This window comes from Sphaerodactylus townsendi, linkage group LG01 (assembly GCF_021028975.2).
Source record: "Sphaerodactylus townsendi isolate TG3544 linkage group LG01, MPM_Stown_v2.3, whole genome shotgun sequence".
Lineage (NCBI taxonomy): Eukaryota > Metazoa > Chordata > Lepidosauria > Squamata > Sphaerodactylidae > Sphaerodactylus > Sphaerodactylus townsendi.
The window spans coordinates 191,376,617-191,398,900 of NC_059425.1; the positions used below are offsets into that span (position 1 = coordinate 191,376,617).

Sequence of the window (22,284 nt, forward strand, 5' to 3'; positions counted from 1 at the left end):
CCCCCCCCACCCCCCCCCCCCCCCACCCCCCCCCCCCCCCACCCCCCCCCCCCCCCACCCCCCCCCCCCCCCACCCCCCCCCCCCCCCACCCCCCCCCCCCCCCACCCCCCCCCCCCCCCACCCCCCCCCCCCCCCACCCCCCCCCCCCCCCACCCCCCCCCCCCCCCACCCCCCCCCCCCCCCACCCCCCCCCCCCCCCACCCCCCCCCCCCCCCACCCCCCCCCCCCCCCACCCCCCCCCCCCCCCACCCCCCCCCCCCCCCACCCCCCCCCCCCCCCACCCCCCCCCCCCCCCACCCCCCCCCCCCCCCACCCCCCCCCCCCCCCACCCCCCCCCCCCCCCACCCCCCCCCCCCCCCACCCCCCCCCCCCCCCACCCCCCCCCCCCCCCACCCCCCCCCCCCCCCACCCCCCCCCCCCCCCACCCCCCCCCCCCCCCACCCCCCCCCCCCCCCACCCCCCCCCCCCCCCACCCCCCCCCCCCCCCACCCCCCCCCCCCCCCACCCCCCCCCCCCCCCACCCCCCCCCCCCCCCACCCCCCCCCCCCCCCACCCCCCCCCCCCCCCACCCCCCCCCCCCCCCACCCCCCCCCCCCCCCACCCCCCCCCCCCCCCACCCCCCCCCCCCCCCACCCCCCCCCCCCCCCACCCCCCCCCCCCCCCACCCCCCCCCCCCCCCACCCCCCCCCCCCCCCACCCCCCCCCCCCCCCACCCCCCCCCCCCCCCACCCCCCCCCCCCCCCACCCCCCCCCCCCCCCACCCCCCCCCCCCCCCACCCCCCCCCCCCCCCACCCCCCCCCCCCCCCACCCCCCCCCCCCCCCACCCCCCCCCCCCCCCACCCCCCCCCCCCCCCACCCCCCCCCCCCCCCACCCCCCCCCCCCCCCACCCCCCCCCCCCCCCACCCCCCCCCCCCCCCACCCCCCCCCCCCCCCACCCCCCCCCCCCCCCACCCCCCCCCCCCCCCACCCCCCCCCCCCCCCACCCCCCCCCCCCCCCACCCCCCCCCCCCCCCACCCCCCCCCCCCCCCACCCCCCCCCCCCCCCACCCCCCCCCCCCCCCACCCCCCCCCCCCCCCACCCCCCCCCCCCCCCACCCCCCCCCCCCCCCACCCCCCCCCCCCCCCACCCCCCCCCCCCCCCACCCCCCCCCCCCCCCACCCCCCCCCCCCCCCACCCCCCCCCCCCCCCACCCCCCCCCCCCCCCACCCCCCCCCCCCCCCACCCCCCCCCCCCCCCACCCCCCCCCCCCCCCACCCCCCCCCCCCCCCACCCCCCCCCCCCCCCACCCCCCCCCCCCCCCACCCCCCCCCCCCCCCACCCCCCCCCCCCCCCACCCCCCCCCCCCCCCACCCCCCCCCCCCCCCACCCCCCCCCCCCCCCACCCCCCCCCCCCCCCACCCCCCCCCCCCCCCACCCCCCCCCCCCCCCACCCCCCCCCCCCCCCACCCCCCCCCCCCCCCACCCCCCCCCCCCCCCACCCCCCCCCCCCCCCACCCCCCCCCCCCCCCACCCCCCCCCCCCCCCACCCCCCCCCCCCCCCACCCCCCCCCCCCCCCACCCCCCCCCCCCCCCACCCCCCCCCCCCCCCACCCCCCCCCCCCCCCACCCCCCCCCCCCCCCACCCCCCCCCCCCCCCACCCCCCCCCCCCCCCACCCCCCCCCCCCCCCACCCCCCCCCCCCCCCACCCCCCCCCCCCCCCACCCCCCCCCCCCCCCACCCCCCCCCCCCCCCACCCCCCCCCCCCCCCACCCCCCCCCCCCCCCACCCCCCCCCCCCCCCACCCCCCCCCCCCCCCACCCCCCCCCCCCCCCACCCCCCCCCCCCCCCACCCCCCCCCCCCCCCACCCCCCCCCCCCCCCACCCCCCCCCCCCCCCACCCCCCCCCCCCCCCACCCCCCCCCCCCCCCACCCCCCCCCCCCCCCACCCCCCCCCCCCCCCACCCCCCCCCCCCCCCACCCCCCCCCCCCCCCACCCCCCCCCCCCCCCACCCCCCCCCCCCCCCACCCCCCCCCCCCCCCACCCCCCCCCCCCCCCACCCCCCCCCCCCCCCACCCCCCCCCCCCCCCACCCCCCCCCCCCCCCACCCCCCCCCCCCCCCACCCCCCCCCCCCCCCACCCCCCCCCCCCCCCACCCCCCCCCCCCCCCACCCCCCCCCCCCCCCACCCCCCCCCCCCCCCACCCCCCCCCCCCCCCACCCCCCCCCCCCCCCACCCCCCCCCCCCCCCACCCCCCCCCCCCCCCACCCCCCCCCCCCCCCACCCCCCCCCCCCCCCACCCCCCCCCCCCCCCACCCCCCCCCCCCCCCACCCCCCCCCCCCCCCACCCCCCCCCCCCCCCACCCCCCCCCCCCCCCACCCCCCCCCCCCCCCACCCCCCCCCCCCCCCACCCCCCCCCCCCCCCACCCCCCCCCCCCCCCACCCCCCCCCCCCCCCACCCCCCCCCCCCCCCACCCCCCCCCCCCCCCACCCCCCCCCCCCCCCACCCCCCCCCCCCCCCACCCCCCCCCCCCCCCACCCCCCCCCCCCCCCACCCCCCCCCCCCCCCACCCCCCCCCCCCCCCACCCCCCCCCCCCCCCACCCCCCCCCCCCCCCACCCCCCCCCCCCCCCACCCCCCCCCCCCCCCACCCCCCCCCCCCCCCACCCCCCCCCCCCCCCACCCCCCCCCCCCCCCACCCCCCCCCCCCCCCACCCCCCCCCCCCCCCACCCCCCCCCCCCCCCACCCCCCCCCCCCCCCACCCCCCCCCCCCCCCACCCCCCCCCCCCCCCACCCCCCCCCCCCCCCACCCCCCCCCCCCCCCACCCCCCCCCCCCCCCACCCCCCCCCCCCCCCACCCCCCCCCCCCCCCACCCCCCCCCCCCCCCACCCCCCCCCCCCCCCACCCCCCCCCCCCCCCACCCCCCCCCCCCCCCACCCCCCCCCCCCCCCACCCCCCCCCCCCCCCACCCCCCCCCCCCCCCACCCCCCCCCCCCCCCACCCCCCCCCCCCCCCACCCCCCCCCCCCCCCACCCCCCCCCCCCCCCACCCCCCCCCCCCCCCACCCCCCCCCCCCCCCACCCCCCCCCCCCCCCACCCCCCCCCCCCCCCACCCCCCCCCCCCCCCACCCCCCCCCCCCCCCACCCCCCCCCCCCCCCACCCCCCCCCCCCCCCACCCCCCCCCCCCCCCACCCCCCCCCCCCCCCACCCCCCCCCCCCCCCACCCCCCCCCCCCCCCACCCCCCCCCCCCCCCACCCCCCCCCCCCCCCACCCCCCCCCCCCCCCACCCCCCCCCCCCCCCACCCCCCCCCCCCCCCACCCCCCCCCCCCCCCACCCCCCCCCCCCCCCACCCCCCCCCCCCCCCACCCCCCCCCCCCCCCACCCCCCCCCCCCCCCACCCCCCCCCCCCCCCACCCCCCCCCCCCCCCACCCCCCCCCCCCCCCACCCCCCCCCCCCCCCACCCCCCCCCCCCCCCACCCCCCCCCCCCCCCACCCCCCCCCCCCCCCACCCCCCCCCCCCCCCACCCCCCCCCCCCCCCACCCCCCCCCCCCCCCACCCCCCCCCCCCCCCACCCCCCCCCCCCCCCACCCCCCCCCCCCCCCACCCCCCCCCCCCCCCACCCCCCCCCCCCCCCACCCCCCCCCCCCCCCACCCCCCCCCCCCCCCACCCCCCCCCCCCCCCACCCCCCCCCCCCCCCACCCCCCCCCCCCCCCACCCCCCCCCCCCCCCACCCCCCCCCCCCCCCACCCCCCCCCCCCCCCACCCCCCCCCCCCCCCACCCCCCCCCCCCCCCACCCCCCCCCCCCCCCACCCCCCCCCCCCCCCACCCCCCCCCCCCCCCACCCCCCCCCCCCCCCACCCCCCCCCCCCCCCACCCCCCCCCCCCCCCACCCCCCCCCCCCCCCACCCCCCCCCCCCCCCACCCCCCCCCCCCCCCACCCCCCCCCCCCCCCACCCCCCCCCCCCCCCACCCCCCCCCCCCCCCACCCCCCCCCCCCCCCACCCCCCCCCCCCCCCACCCCCCCCCCCCCCCACCCCCCCCCCCCCCCACCCCCCCCCCCCCCCACCCCCCCCCCCCCCCACCCCCCCCCCCCCCCACCCCCCCCCCCCCCCACCCCCCCCCCCCCCCACCCCCCCCCCCCCCCACCCCCCCCCCCCCCCACCCCCCCCCCCCCCCACCCCCCCCCCCCCCCACCCCCCCCCCCCCCCACCCCCCCCCCCCCCCACCCCCCCCCCCCCCCACCCCCCCCCCCCCCCACCCCCCCCCCCCCCCACCCCCCCCCCCCCCCACCCCCCCCCCCCCCCACCCCCCCCCCCCCCCACCCCCCCCCCCCCCCACCCCCCCCCCCCCCCACCCCCCCCCCCCCCCACCCCCCCCCCCCCCCACCCCCCCCCCCCCCCACCCCCCCCCCCCCCCACCCCCCCCCCCCCCCACCCCCCCCCCCCCCCACCCCCCCCCCCCCCCACCCCCCCCCCCCCCCACCCCCCCCCCCCCCCACCCCCCCCCCCCCCCACCCCCCCCCCCCCCCACCCCCCCCCCCCCCCACCCCCCCCCCCCCCCACCCCCCCCCCCCCCCACCCCCCCCCCCCCCCACCCCCCCCCCCCCCCACCCCCCCCCCCCCCCACCCCCCCCCCCCCCCACCCCCCCCCCCCCCCACCCCCCCCCCCCCCCACCCCCCCCCCCCCCCACCCCCCCCCCCCCCCACCCCCCCCCCCCCCCACCCCCCCCCCCCCCCACCCCCCCCCCCCCCCACCCCCCCCCCCCCCCACCCCCCCCCCCCCCCACCCCCCCCCCCCCCCACCCCCCCCCCCCCCCACCCCCCCCCCCCCCCACCCCCCCCCCCCCCCACCCCCCCCCCCCCCCACCCCCCCCCCCCCCCACCCCCCCCCCCCCCCACCCCCCCCCCCCCCCACCCCCCCCCCCCCCCACCCCCCCCCCCCCCCACCCCCCCCCCCCCCCACCCCCCCCCCCCCCCACCCCCCCCCCCCCCCACCCCCCCCCCCCCCCACCCCCCCCCCCCCCCACCCCCCCCCCCCCCCACCCCCCCCCCCCCCCACCCCCCCCCCCCCCCACCCCCCCCCCCCCCCACCCCCCCCCCCCCCCACCCCCCCCCCCCCCCACCCCCCCCCCCCCCCACCCCCCCCCCCCCCCACCCCCCCCCCCCCCCACCCCCCCCCCCCCCCACCCCCCCCCCCCCCCACCCCCCCCCCCCCCCACCCCCCCCCCCCCCCACCCCCCCCCCCCCCCACCCCCCCCCCCCCCCACCCCCCCCCCCCCCCACCCCCCCCCCCCCCCACCCCCCCCCCCCCCCACCCCCCCCCCCCCCCACCCCCCCCCCCCCCCACCCCCCCCCCCCCCCACCCCCCCCCCCCCCCACCCCCCCCCCCCCCCACCCCCCCCCCCCCCCACCCCCCCCCCCCCCCACCCCCCCCCCCCCCCACCCCCCCCCCCCCCCACCCCCCCCCCCCCCCACCCCCCCCCCCCCCCACCCCCCCCCCCCCCCACCCCCCCCCCCCCCCACCCCCCCCCCCCCCCACCCCCCCCCCCCCCCACCCCCCCCCCCCCCCACCCCCCCCCCCCCCCACCCCCCCCCCCCCCCACCCCCCCCCCCCCCCACCCCCCCCCCCCCCCACCCCCCCCCCCCCCCACCCCCCCCCCCCCCCACCCCCCCCCCCCCCCACCCCCCCCCCCCCCCACCCCCCCCCCCCCCCACCCCCCCCCCCCCCCACCCCCCCCCCCCCCCACCCCCCCCCCCCCCCACCCCCCCCCCCCCCCACCCCCCCCCCCCCCCACCCCCCCCCCCCCCCACCCCCCCCCCCCCCCACCCCCCCCCCCCCCCACCCCCCCCCCCCCCCACCCCCCCCCCCCCCCACCCCCCCCCCCCCCCACCCCCCCCCCCCCCCACCCCCCCCCCCCCCCACCCCCCCCCCCCCCCACCCCCCCCCCCCCCCACCCCCCCCCCCCCCCACCCCCCCCCCCCCCCACCCCCCCCCCCCCCCACCCCCCCCCCCCCCCACCCCCCCCCCCCCCCACCCCCCCCCCCCCCCACCCCCCCCCCCCCCCACCCCCCCCCCCCCCCACCCCCCCCCCCCCCCACCCCCCCCCCCCCCCACCCCCCCCCCCCCCCACCCCCCCCCCCCCCCACCCCCCCCCCCCCCCACCCCCCCCCCCCCCCACCCCCCCCCCCCCCCACCCCCCCCCCCCCCCACCCCCCCCCCCCCCCACCCCCCCCCCCCCCCACCCCCCCCCCCCCCCACCCCCCCCCCCCCCCACCCCCCCCCCCCCCCACCCCCCCCCCCCCCCACCCCCCCCCCCCCCCACCCCCCCCCCCCCCCACCCCCCCCCCCCCCCACCCCCCCCCCCCCCCACCCCCCCCCCCCCCCACCCCCCCCCCCCCCCACCCCCCCCCCCCCCCACCCCCCCCCCCCCCCACCCCCCCCCCCCCCCACCCCCCCCCCCCCCCACCCCCCCCCCCCCCCACCCCCCCCCCCCCCCACCCCCCCCCCCCCCCACCCCCCCCCCCCCCCACCCCCCCCCCCCCCCACCCCCCCCCCCCCCCACCCCCCCCCCCCCCCACCCCCCCCCCCCCCCACCCCCCCCCCCCCCCACCCCCCCCCCCCCCCACCCCCCCCCCCCCCCACCCCCCCCCCCCCCCACCCCCCCCCCCCCCCACCCCCCCCCCCCCCCACCCCCCCCCCCCCCCACCCCCCCCCCCCCCCACCCCCCCCCCCCCCCACCCCCCCCCCCCCCCACCCCCCCCCCCCCCCACCCCCCCCCCCCCCCACCCCCCCCCCCCCCCACCCCCCCCCCCCCCCACCCCCCCCCCCCCCCACCCCCCCCCCCCCCCACCCCCCCCCCCCCCCACCCCCCCCCCCCCCCACCCCCCCCCCCCCCCACCCCCCCCCCCCCCCACCCCCCCCCCCCCCCACCCCCCCCCCCCCCCACCCCCCCCCCCCCCCACCCCCCCCCCCCCCCACCCCCCCCCCCCCCCACCCCCCCCCCCCCCCACCCCCCCCCCCCCCCACCCCCCCCCCCCCCCACCCCCCCCCCCCCCCACCCCCCCCCCCCCCCACCCCCCCCCCCCCCCACCCCCCCCCCCCCCCACCCCCCCCCCCCCCCACCCCCCCCCCCCCCCACCCCCCCCCCCCCCCACCCCCCCCCCCCCCCACCCCCCCCCCCCCCCACCCCCCCCCCCCCCCACCCCCCCCCCCCCCCACCCCCCCCCCCCCCCACCCCCCCCCCCCCCCACCCCCCCCCCCCCCCACCCCCCCCCCCCCCCACCCCCCCCCCCCCCCACCCCCCCCCCCCCCCACCCCCCCCCCCCCCCACCCCCCCCCCCCCCCACCCCCCCCCCCCCCCACCCCCCCCCCCCCCCACCCCCCCCCCCCCCCACCCCCCCCCCCCCCCACCCCCCCCCCCCCCCACCCCCCCCCCCCCCCACCCCCCCCCCCCCCCACCCCCCCCCCCCCCCACCCCCCCCCCCCCCCACCCCCCCCCCCCCCCACCCCCCCCCCCCCCCACCCCCCCCCCCCCCCACCCCCCCCCCCCCCCACCCCCCCCCCCCCCCACCCCCCCCCCCCCCCACCCCCCCCCCCCCCCACCCCCCCCCCCCCCCACCCCCCCCCCCCCCCACCCCCCCCCCCCCCCACCCCCCCCCCCCCCCACCCCCCCCCCCCCCCACCCCCCCCCCCCCCCACCCCCCCCCCCCCCCACCCCCCCCCCCCCCCACCCCCCCCCCCCCCCACCCCCCCCCCCCCCCACCCCCCCCCCCCCCCACCCCCCCCCCCCCCCACCCCCCCCCCCCCCCACCCCCCCCCCCCCCCACCCCCCCCCCCCCCCACCCCCCCCCCCCCCCACCCCCCCCCCCCCCCACCCCCCCCCCCCCCCACCCCCCCCCCCCCCCACCCCCCCCCCCCCCCACCCCCCCCCCCCCCCACCCCCCCCCCCCCCCACCCCCCCCCCCCCCCACCCCCCCCCCCCCCCACCCCCCCCCCCCCCCACCCCCCCCCCCCCCCACCCCCCCCCCCCCCCACCCCCCCCCCCCCCCACCCCCCCCCCCCCCCACCCCCCCCCCCCCCCACCCCCCCCCCCCCCCACCCCCCCCCCCCCCCACCCCCCCCCCCCCCCACCCCCCCCCCCCCCCACCCCCCCCCCCCCCCACCCCCCCCCCCCCCCACCCCCCCCCCCCCCCACCCCCCCCCCCCCCCACCCCCCCCCCCCCCCACCCCCCCCCCCCCCCACCCCCCCCCCCCCCCACCCCCCCCCCCCCCCACCCCCCCCCCCCCCCACCCCCCCCCCCCCCCACCCCCCCCCCCCCCCACCCCCCCCCCCCCCCACCCCCCCCCCCCCCCACCCCCCCCCCCCCCCACCCCCCCCCCCCCCCACCCCCCCCCCCCCCCACCCCCCCCCCCCCCCACCCCCCCCCCCCCCCACCCCCCCCCCCCCCCACCCCCCCCCCCCCCCACCCCCCCCCCCCCCCACCCCCCCCCCCCCCCACCCCCCCCCCCCCCCACCCCCCCCCCCCCCCACCCCCCCCCCCCCCCACCCCCCCCCCCCCCCACCCCCCCCCCCCCCCACCCCCCCCCCCCCCCACCCCCCCCCCCCCCCACCCCCCCCCCCCCCCACCCCCCCCCCCCCCCACCCCCCCCCCCCCCCACCCCCCCCCCCCCCCACCCCCCCCCCCCCCCACCCCCCCCCCCCCCCACCCCCCCCCCCCCCCACCCCCCCCCCCCCCCACCCCCCCCCCCCCCCACCCCCCCCCCCCCCCACCCCCCCCCCCCCCCACCCCCCCCCCCCCCCACCCCCCCCCCCCCCCACCCCCCCCCCCCCCCACCCCCCCCCCCCCCCACCCCCCCCCCCCCCCACCCCCCCCCCCCCCCACCCCCCCCCCCCCCCACCCCCCCCCCCCCCCACCCCCCCCCCCCCCCACCCCCCCCCCCCCCCACCCCCCCCCCCCCCCACCCCCCCCCCCCCCCACCCCCCCCCCCCCCCACCCCCCCCCCCCCCCACCCCCCCCCCCCCCCACCCCCCCCCCCCCCCACCCCCCCCCCCCCCCACCCCCCCCCCCCCCCACCCCCCCCCCCCCCCACCCCCCCCCCCCCCCACCCCCCCCCCCCCCCACCCCCCCCCCCCCCCACCCCCCCCCCCCCCCACCCCCCCCCCCCCCCACCCCCCCCCCCCCCCACCCCCCCCCCCCCCCACCCCCCCCCCCCCCCACCCCCCCCCCCCCCCACCCCCCCCCCCCCCCACCCCCCCCCCCCCCCACCCCCCCCCCCCCCCACCCCCCCCCCCCCCCACCCCCCCCCCCCCCCACCCCCCCCCCCCCCCACCCCCCCCCCCCCCCACCCCCCCCCCCCCCCACCCCCCCCCCCCCCCACCCCCCCCCCCCCCCACCCCCCCCCCCCCCCACCCCCCCCCCCCCCCACCCCCCCCCCCCCCCACCCCCCCCCCCCCCCACCCCCCCCCCCCCCCACCCCCCCCCCCCCCCACCCCCCCCCCCCCCCACCCCCCCCCCCCCCCACCCCCCCCCCCCCCCACCCCCCCCCCCCCCCACCCCCCCCCCCCCCCACCCCCCCCCCCCCCCACCCCCCCCCCCCCCCACCCCCCCCCCCCCCCACCCCCCCCCCCCCCCACCCCCCCCCCCCCCCACCCCCCCCCCCCCCCACCCCCCCCCCCCCCCACCCCCCCCCCCCCCCACCCCCCCCCCCCCCCACCCCCCCCCCCCCCCACCCCCCCCCCCCCCCACCCCCCCCCCCCCCCACCCCCCCCCCCCCCCACCCCCCCCCCCCCCCACCCCCCCCCCCCCCCACCCCCCCCCCCCCCCACCCCCCCCCCCCCCCACCCCCCCCCCCCCCCACCCCCCCCCCCCCCCACCCCCCCCCCCCCCCACCCCCCCCCCCCCCCACCCCCCCCCCCCCCCACCCCCCCCCCCCCCCACCCCCCCCCCCCCCCACCCCCCCCCCCCCCCACCCCCCCCCCCCCCCACCCCCCCCCCCCCCCACCCCCCCCCCCCCCCACCCCCCCCCCCCCCCACCCCCCCCCCCCCCCACCCCCCCCCCCCCCCACCCCCCCCCCCCCCCACCCCCCCCCCCCCCCACCCCCCCCCCCCCCCACCCCCCCCCCCCCCCACCCCCCCCCCCCCCCACCCCCCCCCCCCCCCACCCCCCCCCCCCCCCACCCCCCCCCCCCCCCACCCCCCCCCCCCCCCACCCCCCCCCCCCCCCACCCCCCCCCCCCCCCACCCCCCCCCCCCCCCACCCCCCCCCCCCCCCACCCCCCCCCCCCCCCACCCCCCCCCCCCCCCACCCCCCCCCCCCCCCACCCCCCCCCCCCCCCACCCCCCCCCCCCCCCACCCCCCCCCCCCCCCACCCCCCCCCCCCCCCACCCCCCCCCCCCCCCACCCCCCCCCCCCCCCACCCCCCCCCCCCCCCACCCCCCCCCCCCCCCACCCCCCCCCCCCCCCACCCCCCCCCCCCCCCACCCCCCCCCCCCCCCACCCCCCCCCCCCCCCACCCCCCCCCCCCCCCACCCCCCCCCCCCCCCACCCCCCCCCCCCCCCACCCCCCCCCCCCCCCACCCCCCCCCCCCCCCACCCCCCCCCCCCCCCACCCCCCCCCCCCCCCACCCCCCCCCCCCCCCACCCCCCCCCCCCCCCACCCCCCCCCCCCCCCACCCCCCCCCCCCCCCACCCCCCCCCCCCCCCACCCCCCCCCCCCCCCACCCCCCCCCCCCCCCACCCCCCCCCCCCCCCACCCCCCCCCCCCCCCACCCCCCCCCCCCCCCACCCCCCCCCCCCCCCACCCCCCCCCCCCCCCACCCCCCCCCCCCCCCACCCCCCCCCCCCCCCACCCCCCCCCCCCCCCACCCCCCCCCCCCCCCACCCCCCCCCCCCCCCACCCCCCCCCCCCCCCACCCCCCCCCCCCCCCACCCCCCCCCCCCCCCACCCCCCCCCCCCCCCACCCCCCCCCCCCCCCACCCCCCCCCCCCCCCACCCCCCCCCCCCCCCACCCCCCCCCCCCCCCACCCCCCCCCCCCCCCACCCCCCCCCCCCCCCACCCCCCCCCCCCCCCACCCCCCCCCCCCCCCACCCCCCCCCCCCCCCACCCCCCCCCCCCCCCACCCCCCCCCCCCCCCACCCCCCCCCCCCCCCACCCCCCCCCCCCCCCACCCCCCCCCCCCCCCACCCCCCCCCCCCCCCACCCCCCCCCCCCCCCACCCCCCCCCCCCCCCACCCCCCCCCCCCCCCACCCCCCCCCCCCCCCACCCCCCCCCCCCCCCACCCCCCCCCCCCCCCACCCCCCCCCCCCCCCACCCCCCCCCCCCCCCACCCCCCCCCCCCCCCACCCCCCCCCCCCCCCACCCCCCCCCCCCCCCACCCCCCCCCCCCCCCACCCCCCCCCCCCCCCACCCCCCCCCCCCCCCACCCCCCCCCCCCCCCACCCCCCCCCCCCCCCACCCCCCCCCCCCCCCACCCCCCCCCCCCCCCACCCCCCCCCCCCCCCACCCCCCCCCCCCCCCACCCCCCCCCCCCCCCACCCCCCCCCCCCCCCACCCCCCCCCCCCCCCACCCCCCCCCCCCCCCACCCCCCCCCCCCCCCACCCCCCCCCCCCCCCACCCCCCCCCCCCCCCACCCCCCCCCCCCCCCACCCCCCCCCCCCCCCACCCCCCCCCCCCCCCACCCCCCCCCCCCCCCACCCCCCCCCCCCCCCACCCCCCCCCCCCCCCACCCCCCCCCCCCCCCACCCCCCCCCCCCCCCACCCCCCCCCCCCCCCACCCCCCCCCCCCCCCACCCCCCCCCCCCCCCACCCCCCCCCCCCCCCACCCCCCCCCCCCCCCACCCCCCCCCCCCCCCACCCCCCCCCCCCCCCACCCCCCCCCCCCCCCACCCCCCCCCCCCCCCACCCCCCCCCCCCCCCACCCCCCCCCCCCCCCACCCCCCCCCCCCCCCACCCCCCCCCCCCCCCACCCCCCCCCCCCCCCACCCCCCCCCCCCCCCACCCCCCCCCCCCCCCACCCCCCCCCCCCCCCACCCCCCCCCCCCCCCACCCCCCCCCCCCCCCACCCCCCCCCCCCCCCACCCCCCCCCCCCCCCACCCCCCCCCCCCCCCACCCCCCCCCCCCCCCACCCCCCCCCCCCCCCACCCCCCCCCCCCCCCACCCCCCCCCCCCCCCACCCCCCCCCCCCCCCACCCCCCCCCCCCCCCACCCCCCCCCCCCCCCACCCCCCCCCCCCCCCACCCCCCCCCCCCCCCACCCCCCCCCCCCCCCACCCCCCCCCCCCCCCACCCCCCCCCCCCCCCACCCCCCCCCCCCCCCACCCCCCCCCCCCCCCACCCCCCCCCCCCCCCACCCCCCCCCCCCCCCACCCCCCCCCCCCCCCACCCCCCCCCCCCCCCACCCCCCCCCCCCCCCACCCCCCCCCCCCCCCACCCCCCCCCCCCCCCACCCCCCCCCCCCCCCACCCCCCCCCCCCCCCACCCCCCCCCCCCCCCACCCCCCCCCCCCCCCACCCCCCCCCCCCCCCACCCCCCCCCCCCCCCACCCCCCCCCCCCCCCACCCCCCCCCCCCCCCACCCCCCCCCCCCCCCACCCCCCCCCCCCCCCACCCCCCCCCCCCCCCACCCCCCCCCCCCCCCACCCCCCCCCCCCCCCACCCCCCCCCCCCCCCACCCCCCCCCCCCCCCACCCCCCCCCCCCCCCACCCCCCCCCCCCCCCACCCCCCCCCCCCCCCACCCCCCCCCCCCCCCACCCCCCCCCCCCCCCACCCCCCCCCCCCCCCACCCCCCCCCCCCCCCACCCCCCCCCCCCCCCACCCCCCCCCCCCCCCACCCCCCCCCCCCCCCACCCCCCCCCCCCCCCACCCCCCCCCCCCCCCACCCCCCCCCCCCCCCACCCCCCCCCCCCCCCACCCCCCCCCCCCCCCACCCCCCCCCCCCCCCACCCCCCCCCCCCCCCACCCCCCCCCCCCCCCACCCCCCCCCCCCCCCACCCCCCCCCCCCCCCACCCCCCCCCCCCCCCACCCCCCCCCCCCCCCACCCCCCCCCCCCCCCACCCCCCCCCCCCCCCACCCCCCCCCCCCCCCACCCCCCCCCCCCCCCACCCCCCCCCCCCCCCACCCCCCCCCCCCCCCACCCCCCCCCCCCCCCACCCCCCCCCCCCCCCACCCCCCCCCCCCCCCACCCCCCCCCCCCCCCACCCCCCCCCCCCCCCACCCCCCCCCCCCCCCACCCCCCCCCCCCCCCACCCCCCCCCCCCCCCACCCCCCCCCCCCCCCACCCCCCCCCCCCCCCACCCCCCCCCCCCCCCACCCCCCCCCCCCCCCACCCCCCCCCCCCCCCACCCCCCCCCCCCCCCACCCCCCCCCCCCCCCACCCCCCCCCCCCCCCACCCCCCCCCCCCCCCACCCCCCCCCCCCCCCACCCCCCCCCCCCCCCACCCCCCCCCCCCCCCACCCCCCCCCCCCCCCACCCCCCCCCCCCCCCACCCCCCCCCCCCCCCACCCCCCCCCCCCCCCACCCCCCCCCCCCCCCACCCCCCCCCCCCCCCACCCCCCCCCCCCCCCACCCCCCCCCCCCCCCACCCCCCCCCCCCCCCACCCCCCCCCCCCCCCACCCCCCCCCCCCCCCACCCCCCCCCCCCCCCACCCCCCCCCCCCCCCACCCCCCCCCCCCCCCACCCCCCCCCCCCCCCACCCCCCCCCCCCCCCACCCCCCCCCCCCCCCACCCCCCCCCCCCCCCACCCCCCCCCCCCCCCACCCCCCCCCCCCCCCACCCCCCCCCCCCCCCACCCCCCCCCCCCCCCACCCCCCCCCCCCCCCACCCCCCCCCCCCCCCACCCCCCCCCCCCCCCACCCCCCCCCCCCCCCACCCCCCCCCCCCCCCACCCCCCCCCCCCCCCACCCCCCCCCCCCCCCACCCCCCCCCCCCCCCACCCCCCCCCCCCCCCACCCCCCCCCCCCCCCACCCCCCCCCCCCCCCACCCCCCCCCCCCCCCACCCCCCCCCCCCCCCACCCCCCCCCCCCCCCACCCCCCCCCCCCCCCACCCCCCCCCCCCCCCACCCCCCCCCCCCCCCACCCCCCCCCCCCCCCACCCCCCCCCCCCCCCACCCCCCCCCCCCCCCACCCCCCCCCCCCCCCACCCCCCCCCCCCCCCACCCCCCCCCCCCCCCACCCCCCCCCCCCCCCACCCCCCCCCCCCCCCACCCCCCCCCCCCCCCACCCCCCCCCCCCCCCACCCCCCCCCCCCCCCACCCCCCCCCCCCCCCACCCCCCCCCCCCCCCACCCCCCCCCCCCCCCACCCCCCCCCCCCCCCACCCCCCCCCCCCCCCACCCCCCCCCCCCCCCACCCCCCCCCCCCCCCACCCCCCCCCCCCCCCACCCCCCCCCCCCCCCACCCCCCCCCCCCCCCACCCCCCCCCCCCCCCACCCCCCCCCCCCCCCACCCCCCCCCCCCCCCACCCCCCCCCCCCCCCACCCCCCCCCCCCCCCACCCCCCCCCCCCCCCACCCCCCCCCCCCCCCACCCCCCCCCCCCCCCACCCCCCCCCCCCCCCACCCCCCCCCCCCCCCACCCCCCCCCCCCCCCACCCCCCCCCCCCCCCACCCCCCCCCCCCCCCACCCCCCCCCCCCCCCACCCCCCCCCCCCCCCACCCCCCCCCCCCCCCACCCCCCCCCCCCCCCACCCCCCCCCCCCCCCACCCCCCCCCCCCCCCACCCCCCCCCCCCCCCACCCCCCCCCCCCCCCACCCCCCCCCCCCCCCACCCCCCCCCCCCCCCACCCCCCCCCCCCCCCACCCCCCCCCCCCCCCACCCCCCCCCCCCCCCACCCCCCCCCCCCCCCACCCCCCCCCCCCCCCACCCCCCCCCCCCCCCACCCCCCCCCCCCCCCACCCCCCCCCCCCCCCACCCCCCCCCCCCCCCACCCCCCCCCCCCCCCACCCCCCCCCCCCCCCACCCCCCCCCCCCCCCACCCCCCCCCCCCCCCACCCCCCCCCCCCCCCACCCCCCCCCCCCCCCACCCCCCCCCCCCCCCACCCCCCCCCCCCCCCACCCCCCCCCCCCCCCACCCCCCCCCCCCCCCACCCCCCCCCCCCCCCACCCCCCCCCCCCCCCACCCCCCCCCCCCCCCACCCCCCCCCCCCCCCACCCCCCCCCCCCCCCACCCCCCCCCCCCCCCACCCCCCCCCCCCCCCACCCCCCCCCCCCCCCACCCCCCCCCCCCCCCACCCCCCCCCCCCCCCACCCCCCCCCCCCCCCACCCCCCCCCCCCCCCACCCCCCCCCCCCCCCACCCCCCCCCCCCCCCACCCCCCCCCCCCCCCACCCCCCCCCCCCCCCACCCCCCCCCCCCCCCACCCCCCCCCCCCCCCACCCCCCCCCCCCCCCACCCCCCCCCCCCCCCACCCCCCCCCCCCCCCACCCCCCCCCCCCCCCACCCCCCCCCCCCCCCACCCCCCCCCCCCCCCACCCCCCCCCCCCCCCACCCCCCCCCCCCCCCACCCCCCCCCCCCCCCACCCCCCCCCCCCCCCACCCCCCCCCCCCCCCACCCCCCCCCCCCCCCACCCCCCCCCCCCCCCACCCCCCCCCCCCCCCACCCCCCCCCCCCCCCACCCCCCCCCCCCCCCACCCCCCCCCCCCCCCACCCCCCCCCCCCCCCACCCCCCCCCCCCCCCACCCCCCCCCCCCCCCACCCCCCCCCCCCCCCACCCCCCCCCCCCCCCACCCCCCCCCCCCCCCACCCCCCCCCCCCCCCACCCCCCCCCCCCCCCACCCCCCCCCCCCCCCACCCCCCCCCCCCCCCACCCCCCCCCCCCCCCACCCCCCCCCCCCCCCACCCCCCCCCCCCCCCACCCCCCCCCCCCCCCACCCCCCCCCCCCCCCACCCCCCCCCCCCCCCACCCCCCCCCCCCCCCACCCCCCCCCCCCCCCACCCCCCCCCCCCCCCACCCCCCCCCCCCCCCACCCCCCCCCCCCCCCACCCCCCCCCCCCCCCACCCCCCCCCCCCCCCACCCCCCCCCCCCCCCACCCCCCCCCCCCCCCACCCCCCCCCCCCCCCACCCCCCCCCCCCCCCACCCCCCCCCCCCCCCACCCCCCCCCCCCCCCACCCCCCCCCCCCCCCACCCCCCCCCCCCCCCACCCCCCCCCCCCCCCACCCCCCCCCCCCCCCACCCCCCCCCCCCCCCACCCCCCCCCCCCCCCACCCCCCCCCCCCCCCACCCCCCCCCCCCCCCACCCCCCCCCCCCCCCACCCCCCCCCCCCCCCACCCCCCCCCCCCCCCACCCCCCCCCCCCCCCACCCCCCCCCCCCCCCACCCCCCCCCCCCCCCACCCCCCCCCCCCCCCACCCCCCCCCCCCCCCACCCCCCCCCCCCCCCACCCCCCCCCCCCCCCACCCCCCCCCCCCCCCACCCCCCCCCCCCCCCACCCCCCCCCCCCCCCACCCCCCCCCCCCCCCACCCCCCCCCCCCCCCACCCCCCCCCCCCCCCACCCCCCCCCCCCCCCACCCCCCCCCCCCCCCACCCCCCCCCCCCCCCACCCCCCCCCCCCCCCACCCCCCCCCCCCCCCACCCCCCCCCCCCCCCACCCCCCCCCCCCCCCACCCCCCCCCCCCCCCACCCCCCCCCCCCCCCACCCCCCCCCCCCCCCACCCCCCCCCCCCCCCACCCCCCCCCCCCCCCACCCCCCCCCCCCCCCACCCCCCCCCCCCCCCACCCCCCCCCCCCCCCACCCCCCCCCCCCCCCACCCCCCCCCCCCCCCACCCCCCCCCCCCCCCACCCCCCCCCCCCCCCACCCCCCCCCCCCCCCACCCCCCCCCCCCCCCACCCCCCCCCCCCCCCACCCCCCCCCCCCCCCACCCCCCCCCCCCCCCACCCCCCCCCCCCCCCACCCCCCCCCCCCCCCACCCCCCCCCCCCCCCACCCCCCCCCCCCCCCACCCCCCCCCCCCCCCACCCCCCCCCCCCCCCACCCCCCCCCCCCCCCACCCCCCCCCCCCCCCACCCCCCCCCCCCCCCACCCCCCCCCCCCCCCACCCCCCCCCCCCCCCACCCCCCCCCCCCCCCACCCCCCCCCCCCCCCACCCCCCCCCCCCCCCACCCCCCCCCCCCCCCACCCCCCCCCCCCCCCACCCCCCCCCCCCCCCACCCCCCCCCCCCCCCACCCCCCCCCCCCCCCACCCCCCCCCCCCCCCACCCCCCCCCCCCCCCACCCCCCCCCCCCCCCACCCCCCCCCCCCCCCACCCCCCCCCCCCCCCACCCCCCCCCCCCCCCACCCCCCCCCCCCCCCACCCCCCCCCCCCCCCACCCCCCCCCCCCCCCACCCCCCCCCCCCCCCACCCCCCCCCCCCCCCACCCCCCCCCCCCCCCACCCCCCCCCCCCCCCACCCCCCCCCCCCCCCACCCCCCCCCCCCCCCACCCCCCCCCCCCCCCACCCCCCCCCCCCCCCACCCCCCCCCCCCCCCACCCCCCCCCCCCCCCACCCCCCCCCCCCCCCACCCCCCCCCCCCCCCACCCCCCCCCCCCCCCACCCCCCCCCCCCCCCACCCCCCCCCCCCCCCACCCCCCCCCCCCCCCACCCCCCCCCCCCCCCACCCCCCCCCCCCCCCACCCCCCCCCCCCCCCACCCCCCCCCCCCCCCACCCCCCCCCCCCCCCACCCCCCCCCCCCCCCACCCCCCCCCCCCCCCACCCCCCCCCCCCCCCACCCCCCCCCCCCCCCACCCCCCCCCCCCCCCACCCCCCCCCCCCCCCACCCCCCCCCCCCCCCACCCCCCCCCCCCCCCACCCCCCCCCCCCCCCACCCCCCCCCCCCCCCACCCCCCCCCCCCCCCACCCCCCCCCCCCCCCACCCCCCCCCCCCCCCACCCCCCCCCCCCCCCACCCCCCCCCCCCCCCACCCCCCCCCCCCCCCACCCCCCCCCCCCCCCACCCCCCCCCCCCCCCACCCCCCCCCCCCCCCACCCCCCCCCCCCCCCACCCCCCCCCCCCCCCACCCCCCCCCCCCCCCACCCCCCCCCCCCCCCACCCCCCCCCCCCCCCACCCCCCCCCCCCCCCACCCCCCCCCCCCCCCACCCCCCCCCCCCCCCACCCCCCCCCCCCCCCACCCCCCCCCCCCCCCACCCCCCCCCCCCCCCACCCCCCCCCCCCCCCACCCCCCCCCCCCCCCACCCCCCCCCCCCCCCACCCCCCCCCCCCCCCACCCCCCCCCCCCCCCACCCCCCCCCCCCCCCACCCCCCCCCCCCCCCACCCCCCCCCCCCCCCACCCCCCCCCCCCCCCACCCCCCCCCCCCCCCACCCCCCCCCCCCCCCACCCCCCCCCCCCCCCACCCCCCCCCCCCCCCACCCCCCCCCCCCCCCACCCCCCCCCCCCCCCACCCCCCCCCCCCCCCACCCCCCCCCCCCCCCACCCCCCCCCCCCCCCACCCCCCCCCCCCCCCACCCCCCCCCCCCCCCACCCCCCCCCCCCCCCACCCCCCCCCCCCCCCACCCCCCCCCCCCCCCACCCCCCCCCCCCCCCACCCCCCCCCCCCCCCACCCCCCCCCCCCCCCACCCCCCCCCCCCCCCACCCCCCCCCCCCCCCACCCCCCCCCCCCCCCACCCCCCCCCCCCCCCACCCCCCCCCCCCCCCACCCCCCCCCCCCCCCACCCCCCCCCCCCCCCACCCCCCCCCCCCCCCACCCCCCCCCCCCCCCACCCCCCCCCCCCCCCACCCCCCCCCCCCCCCACCCCCCCCCCCCCCCACCCCCCCCCCCCCCCACCCCCCCCCCCCCCCACCCCCCCCCCCCCCCACCCCCCCCCCCCCCCACCCCCCCCCCCCCCCACCCCCCCCCCCCCCCACCCCCCCCCCCCCCCACCCCCCCCCCCCCCCACCCCCCCCCCCCCCCACCCCCCCCCCCCCCCACCCCCCCCCCCCCCCACCCCCCCCCCCCCCCACCCCCCCCCCCCCCCACCCCCCCCCCCCCCCACCCCCCCCCCCCCCCACCCCCCCCCCCCCCCACCCCCCCCCCCCCCCACCCCCCCCCCCCCCCACCCCCCCCCCCCCCCACCCCCCCCCCCCCCCACCCCCCCCCCCCCCCACCCCCCCCCCCCCCCACCCCCCCCCCCCCCCACCCCCCCCCCCCCCCACCCCCCCCCCCCCCCACCCCCCCCCCCCCCCACCCCCCCCCCCCCCCACCCCCCCCCCCCCCCACCCCCCCCCCCCCCCACCCCCCCCCCCCCCCACCCCCCCCCCCCCCCACCCCCCCCCCCCCCCACCCCCCCCCCCCCCCACCCCCCCCCCCCCCCACCCCCCCCCCCCCCCACCCCCCCCCCCCCCCACCCCCCCCCCCCCCCACCCCCCCCCCCCCCCACCCCCCCCCCCCCCCACCCCCCCCCCCCCCCACCCCCCCCCCCCCCCACCCCCCCCCCCCCCCACCCCCCCCCCCCCCCACCCCCCCCCCCCCCCACCCCCCCCCCCCCCCACCCCCCCCCCCCCCCACCCCCCCCCCCCCCCACCCCCCCCCCCCCCCACCCCCCCCCCCCCCCACCCCCCCCCCCCCCCACCCCCCCCCCCCCCCACCCCCCCCCCCCCCCACCCCCCCCCCCCCCCACCCCCCCCCCCCCCCACCCCCCCCCCCCCCCACCCCCCCCCCCCCCCACCCCCCCCCCCCCCCACCCCCCCCCCCCCCCACCCCCCCCCCCCCCCACCCCCCCCCCCCCCCACCCCCCCCCCCCCCCACCCCCCCCCCCCCCCACCCCCCCCCCCCCCCACCCCCCCCCCCCCCCACCCCCCCCCCCCCCCACCCCCCCCCCCCCCCACCCCCCCCCCCCCCCACCCCCCCCCCCCCCCACCCCCCCCCCCCCCCACCCCCCCCCCCCCCCACCCCCCCCCCCCCCCACCCCCCCCCCCCCCCACCCCCCCCCCCCCCCACCCCCCCCCCCCCCCACCCCCCCCCCCCCCCACCCCCCCCCCCCCCCACCCCCCCCCCCCCCCACCCCCCCCCCCCCCCACCCCCCCCCCCCCCCACCCCCCCCCCCCCCCACCCCCCCCCCCCCCCACCCCCCCCCCCCCCCACCCCCCCCCCCCCCCACCCCCCCCCCCCCCCACCCCCCCCCCCCCCCACCCCCCCCCCCCCCCACCCCCCCCCCCCCCCACCCCCCCCCCCCCCCACCCCCCCCCCCCCCCACCCCCCCCCCCCCCCACCCCCCCCCCCCCCCACCCCCCCCCCCCCCCACCCCCCCCCCCCCCCACCCCCCCCCCCCCCCACCCCCCCCCCCCCCCACCCCCCCCCCCCCCCACCCCCCCCCCCCCCCACCCCCCCCCCCCCCCACCCCCCCCCCCCCCCACCCCCCCCCCCCCCCACCCCCCCCCCCCCCCACCCCCCCCCCCCCCCACCCCCCCCCCCCCCCACCCCCCCCCCCCCCCACCCCCCCCCCCCCCCACCCCCCCCCCCCCCCACCCCCCCCCCCCCCCACCCCCCCCCCCCCCCACCCCCCCCCCCCCCCACCCCCCCCCCCCCCCACCCCCCCCCCCCCCCACCCCCCCCCCCCCCCACCCCCCCCCCCCCCCACCCCCCCCCCCCCCCACCCCCCCCCCCCCCCACCCCCCCCCCCCCCCACCCCCCCCCCCCCCCACCCCCCCCCCCCCCCACCCCCCCCCCCCCCCACCCCCCCCCCCCCCCACCCCCCCCCCCCCCCACCCCCCCCCCCCCCCACCCCCCCCCCCCCCCACCCCCCCCCCCCCCCACCCCCCCCCCCCCCCACCCCCCCCCCCCCCCACCCCCCCCCCCCCCCACCCCCCCCCCCCCCCACCCCCCCCCCCCCCCACCCCCCCCCCCCCCCACCCCCCCCCCCCCCCACCCCCCCCCCCCCCCACCCCCCCCCCCCCCCACCCCCCCCCCCCCCCACCCCCCCCCCCCCCCACCCCCCCCCCCCCCCACCCCCCCCCCCCCCCACCCCCCCCCCCCCCCACCCCCCCCCCCCCCCACCCCCCCCCCCCCCCACCCCCCCCCCCCCCCACCCCCCCCCCCCCCCACCCCCCCCCCCCCCCACCCCCCCCCCCCCCCACCCCCCCCCCCCCCCACCCCCCCCCCCCCCCACCCCCCCCCCCCCCCACCCCCCCCCCCCCCCACCCCCCCCCCCCCCCACCCCCCCCCCCCCCCACCCCCCCCCCCCCCCACCCCCCCCCCCCCCCACCCCCCCCCCCCCCCACCCCCCCCCCCCCCCACCCCCCCCCCCCCCCACCCCCCCCCCCCCCCACCCCCCCCCCCCCCCACCCCCCCCCCCCCCCACCCCCCCCCCCCCCCACCCCCCCCCCCCCCCACCCCCCCCCCCCCCCACCCCCCCCCCCCCCCACCCCCCCCCCCCCCCACCCCCCCCCCCCCCCACCCCCCCCCCCCCCCACCCCCCCCCCCCCCCACCCCCCCCCCCCCCCACCCCCCCCCCCCCCCACCCCCCCCCCCCCCCACCCCCCCCCCCCCCCACCCCCCCCCCCCCCCACCCCCCCCCCCCCCCACCCCCCCCCCCCCCCACCCCCCCCCCCCCCCACCCCCCCCCCCCCCCACCCCCCCCCCCCCCCACCCCCCCCCCCCCCCACCCCCCCCCCCCCCCACCCCCCCCCCCCCCCACCCCCCCCCCCCCCCACCCCCCCCCCCCCCCACCCCCCCCCCCCCCCACCCCCCCCCCCCCCCACCCCCCCCCCCCCCCACCCCCCCCCCCCCCCACCCCCCCCCCCCCCCACCCCCCCCCCCCCCCACCCCCCCCCCCCCCCACCCCCCCCCCCCCCCACCCCCCCCCCCCCCCACCCCCCCCCCCCCCCACCCCCCCCCCCCCCCACCCCCCCCCCCCCCCACCCCCCCCCCCCCCCACCCCCCCCCCCCCCCACCCCCCCCCCCCCCCACCCCCCCCCCCCCCCACCCCCCCCCCCCCCCACCCCCCCCCCCCCCCACCCCCCCCCCCCCCCACCCCCCCCCCCCCCCACCCCCCCCCCCCCCCACCCCCCCCCCCCCCCACCCCCCCCCCCCCCCACCCCCCCCCCCCCCCACCCCCCCCCCCCCCCACCCCCCCCCCCCCCCACCCCCCCCCCCCCCCACCCCCCCCCCCCCCCACCCCCCCCCCCCCCCACCCCCCCCCCCCCCCACCCCCCCCCCCCCCCACCCCCCCCCCCCCCCACCCCCCCCCCCCCCCACCCCCCCCCCCCCCCACCCCCCCCCCCCCCCACCCCCCCCCCCCCCCACCCCCCCCCCCCCCCACCCCCCCCCCCCCCCACCCCCCCCCCCCCCCACCCCCCCCCCCCCCCACCC

General features: G+C 93.7%; 1 protein-coding gene across 1 annotated transcript in view; it reads left to right on the forward strand.

Moving 5' to 3' along the window:
• Positions 1-8,867: 8,867 nt before the first annotated feature.
• LOC125438259 (basic proline-rich protein-like) overlaps positions 8,868-22,284 on the forward strand; it is a gene marked incomplete at its 5' end in the record, with an annotated part of 37,273 nt that continues 23,856 nt past the window's right edge. Inside the window, 2 exons of the mRNA XM_048506581.1 lie at positions 8,868-9,977; positions 11,010-11,504. Of these exons, the coding sequence (XP_048362538.1) occupies positions 8,868-9,977; positions 11,010-11,504 (1,605 nt within the window). The remainder of the gene's footprint in view (positions 9,978-11,009; positions 11,505-22,284) is intronic.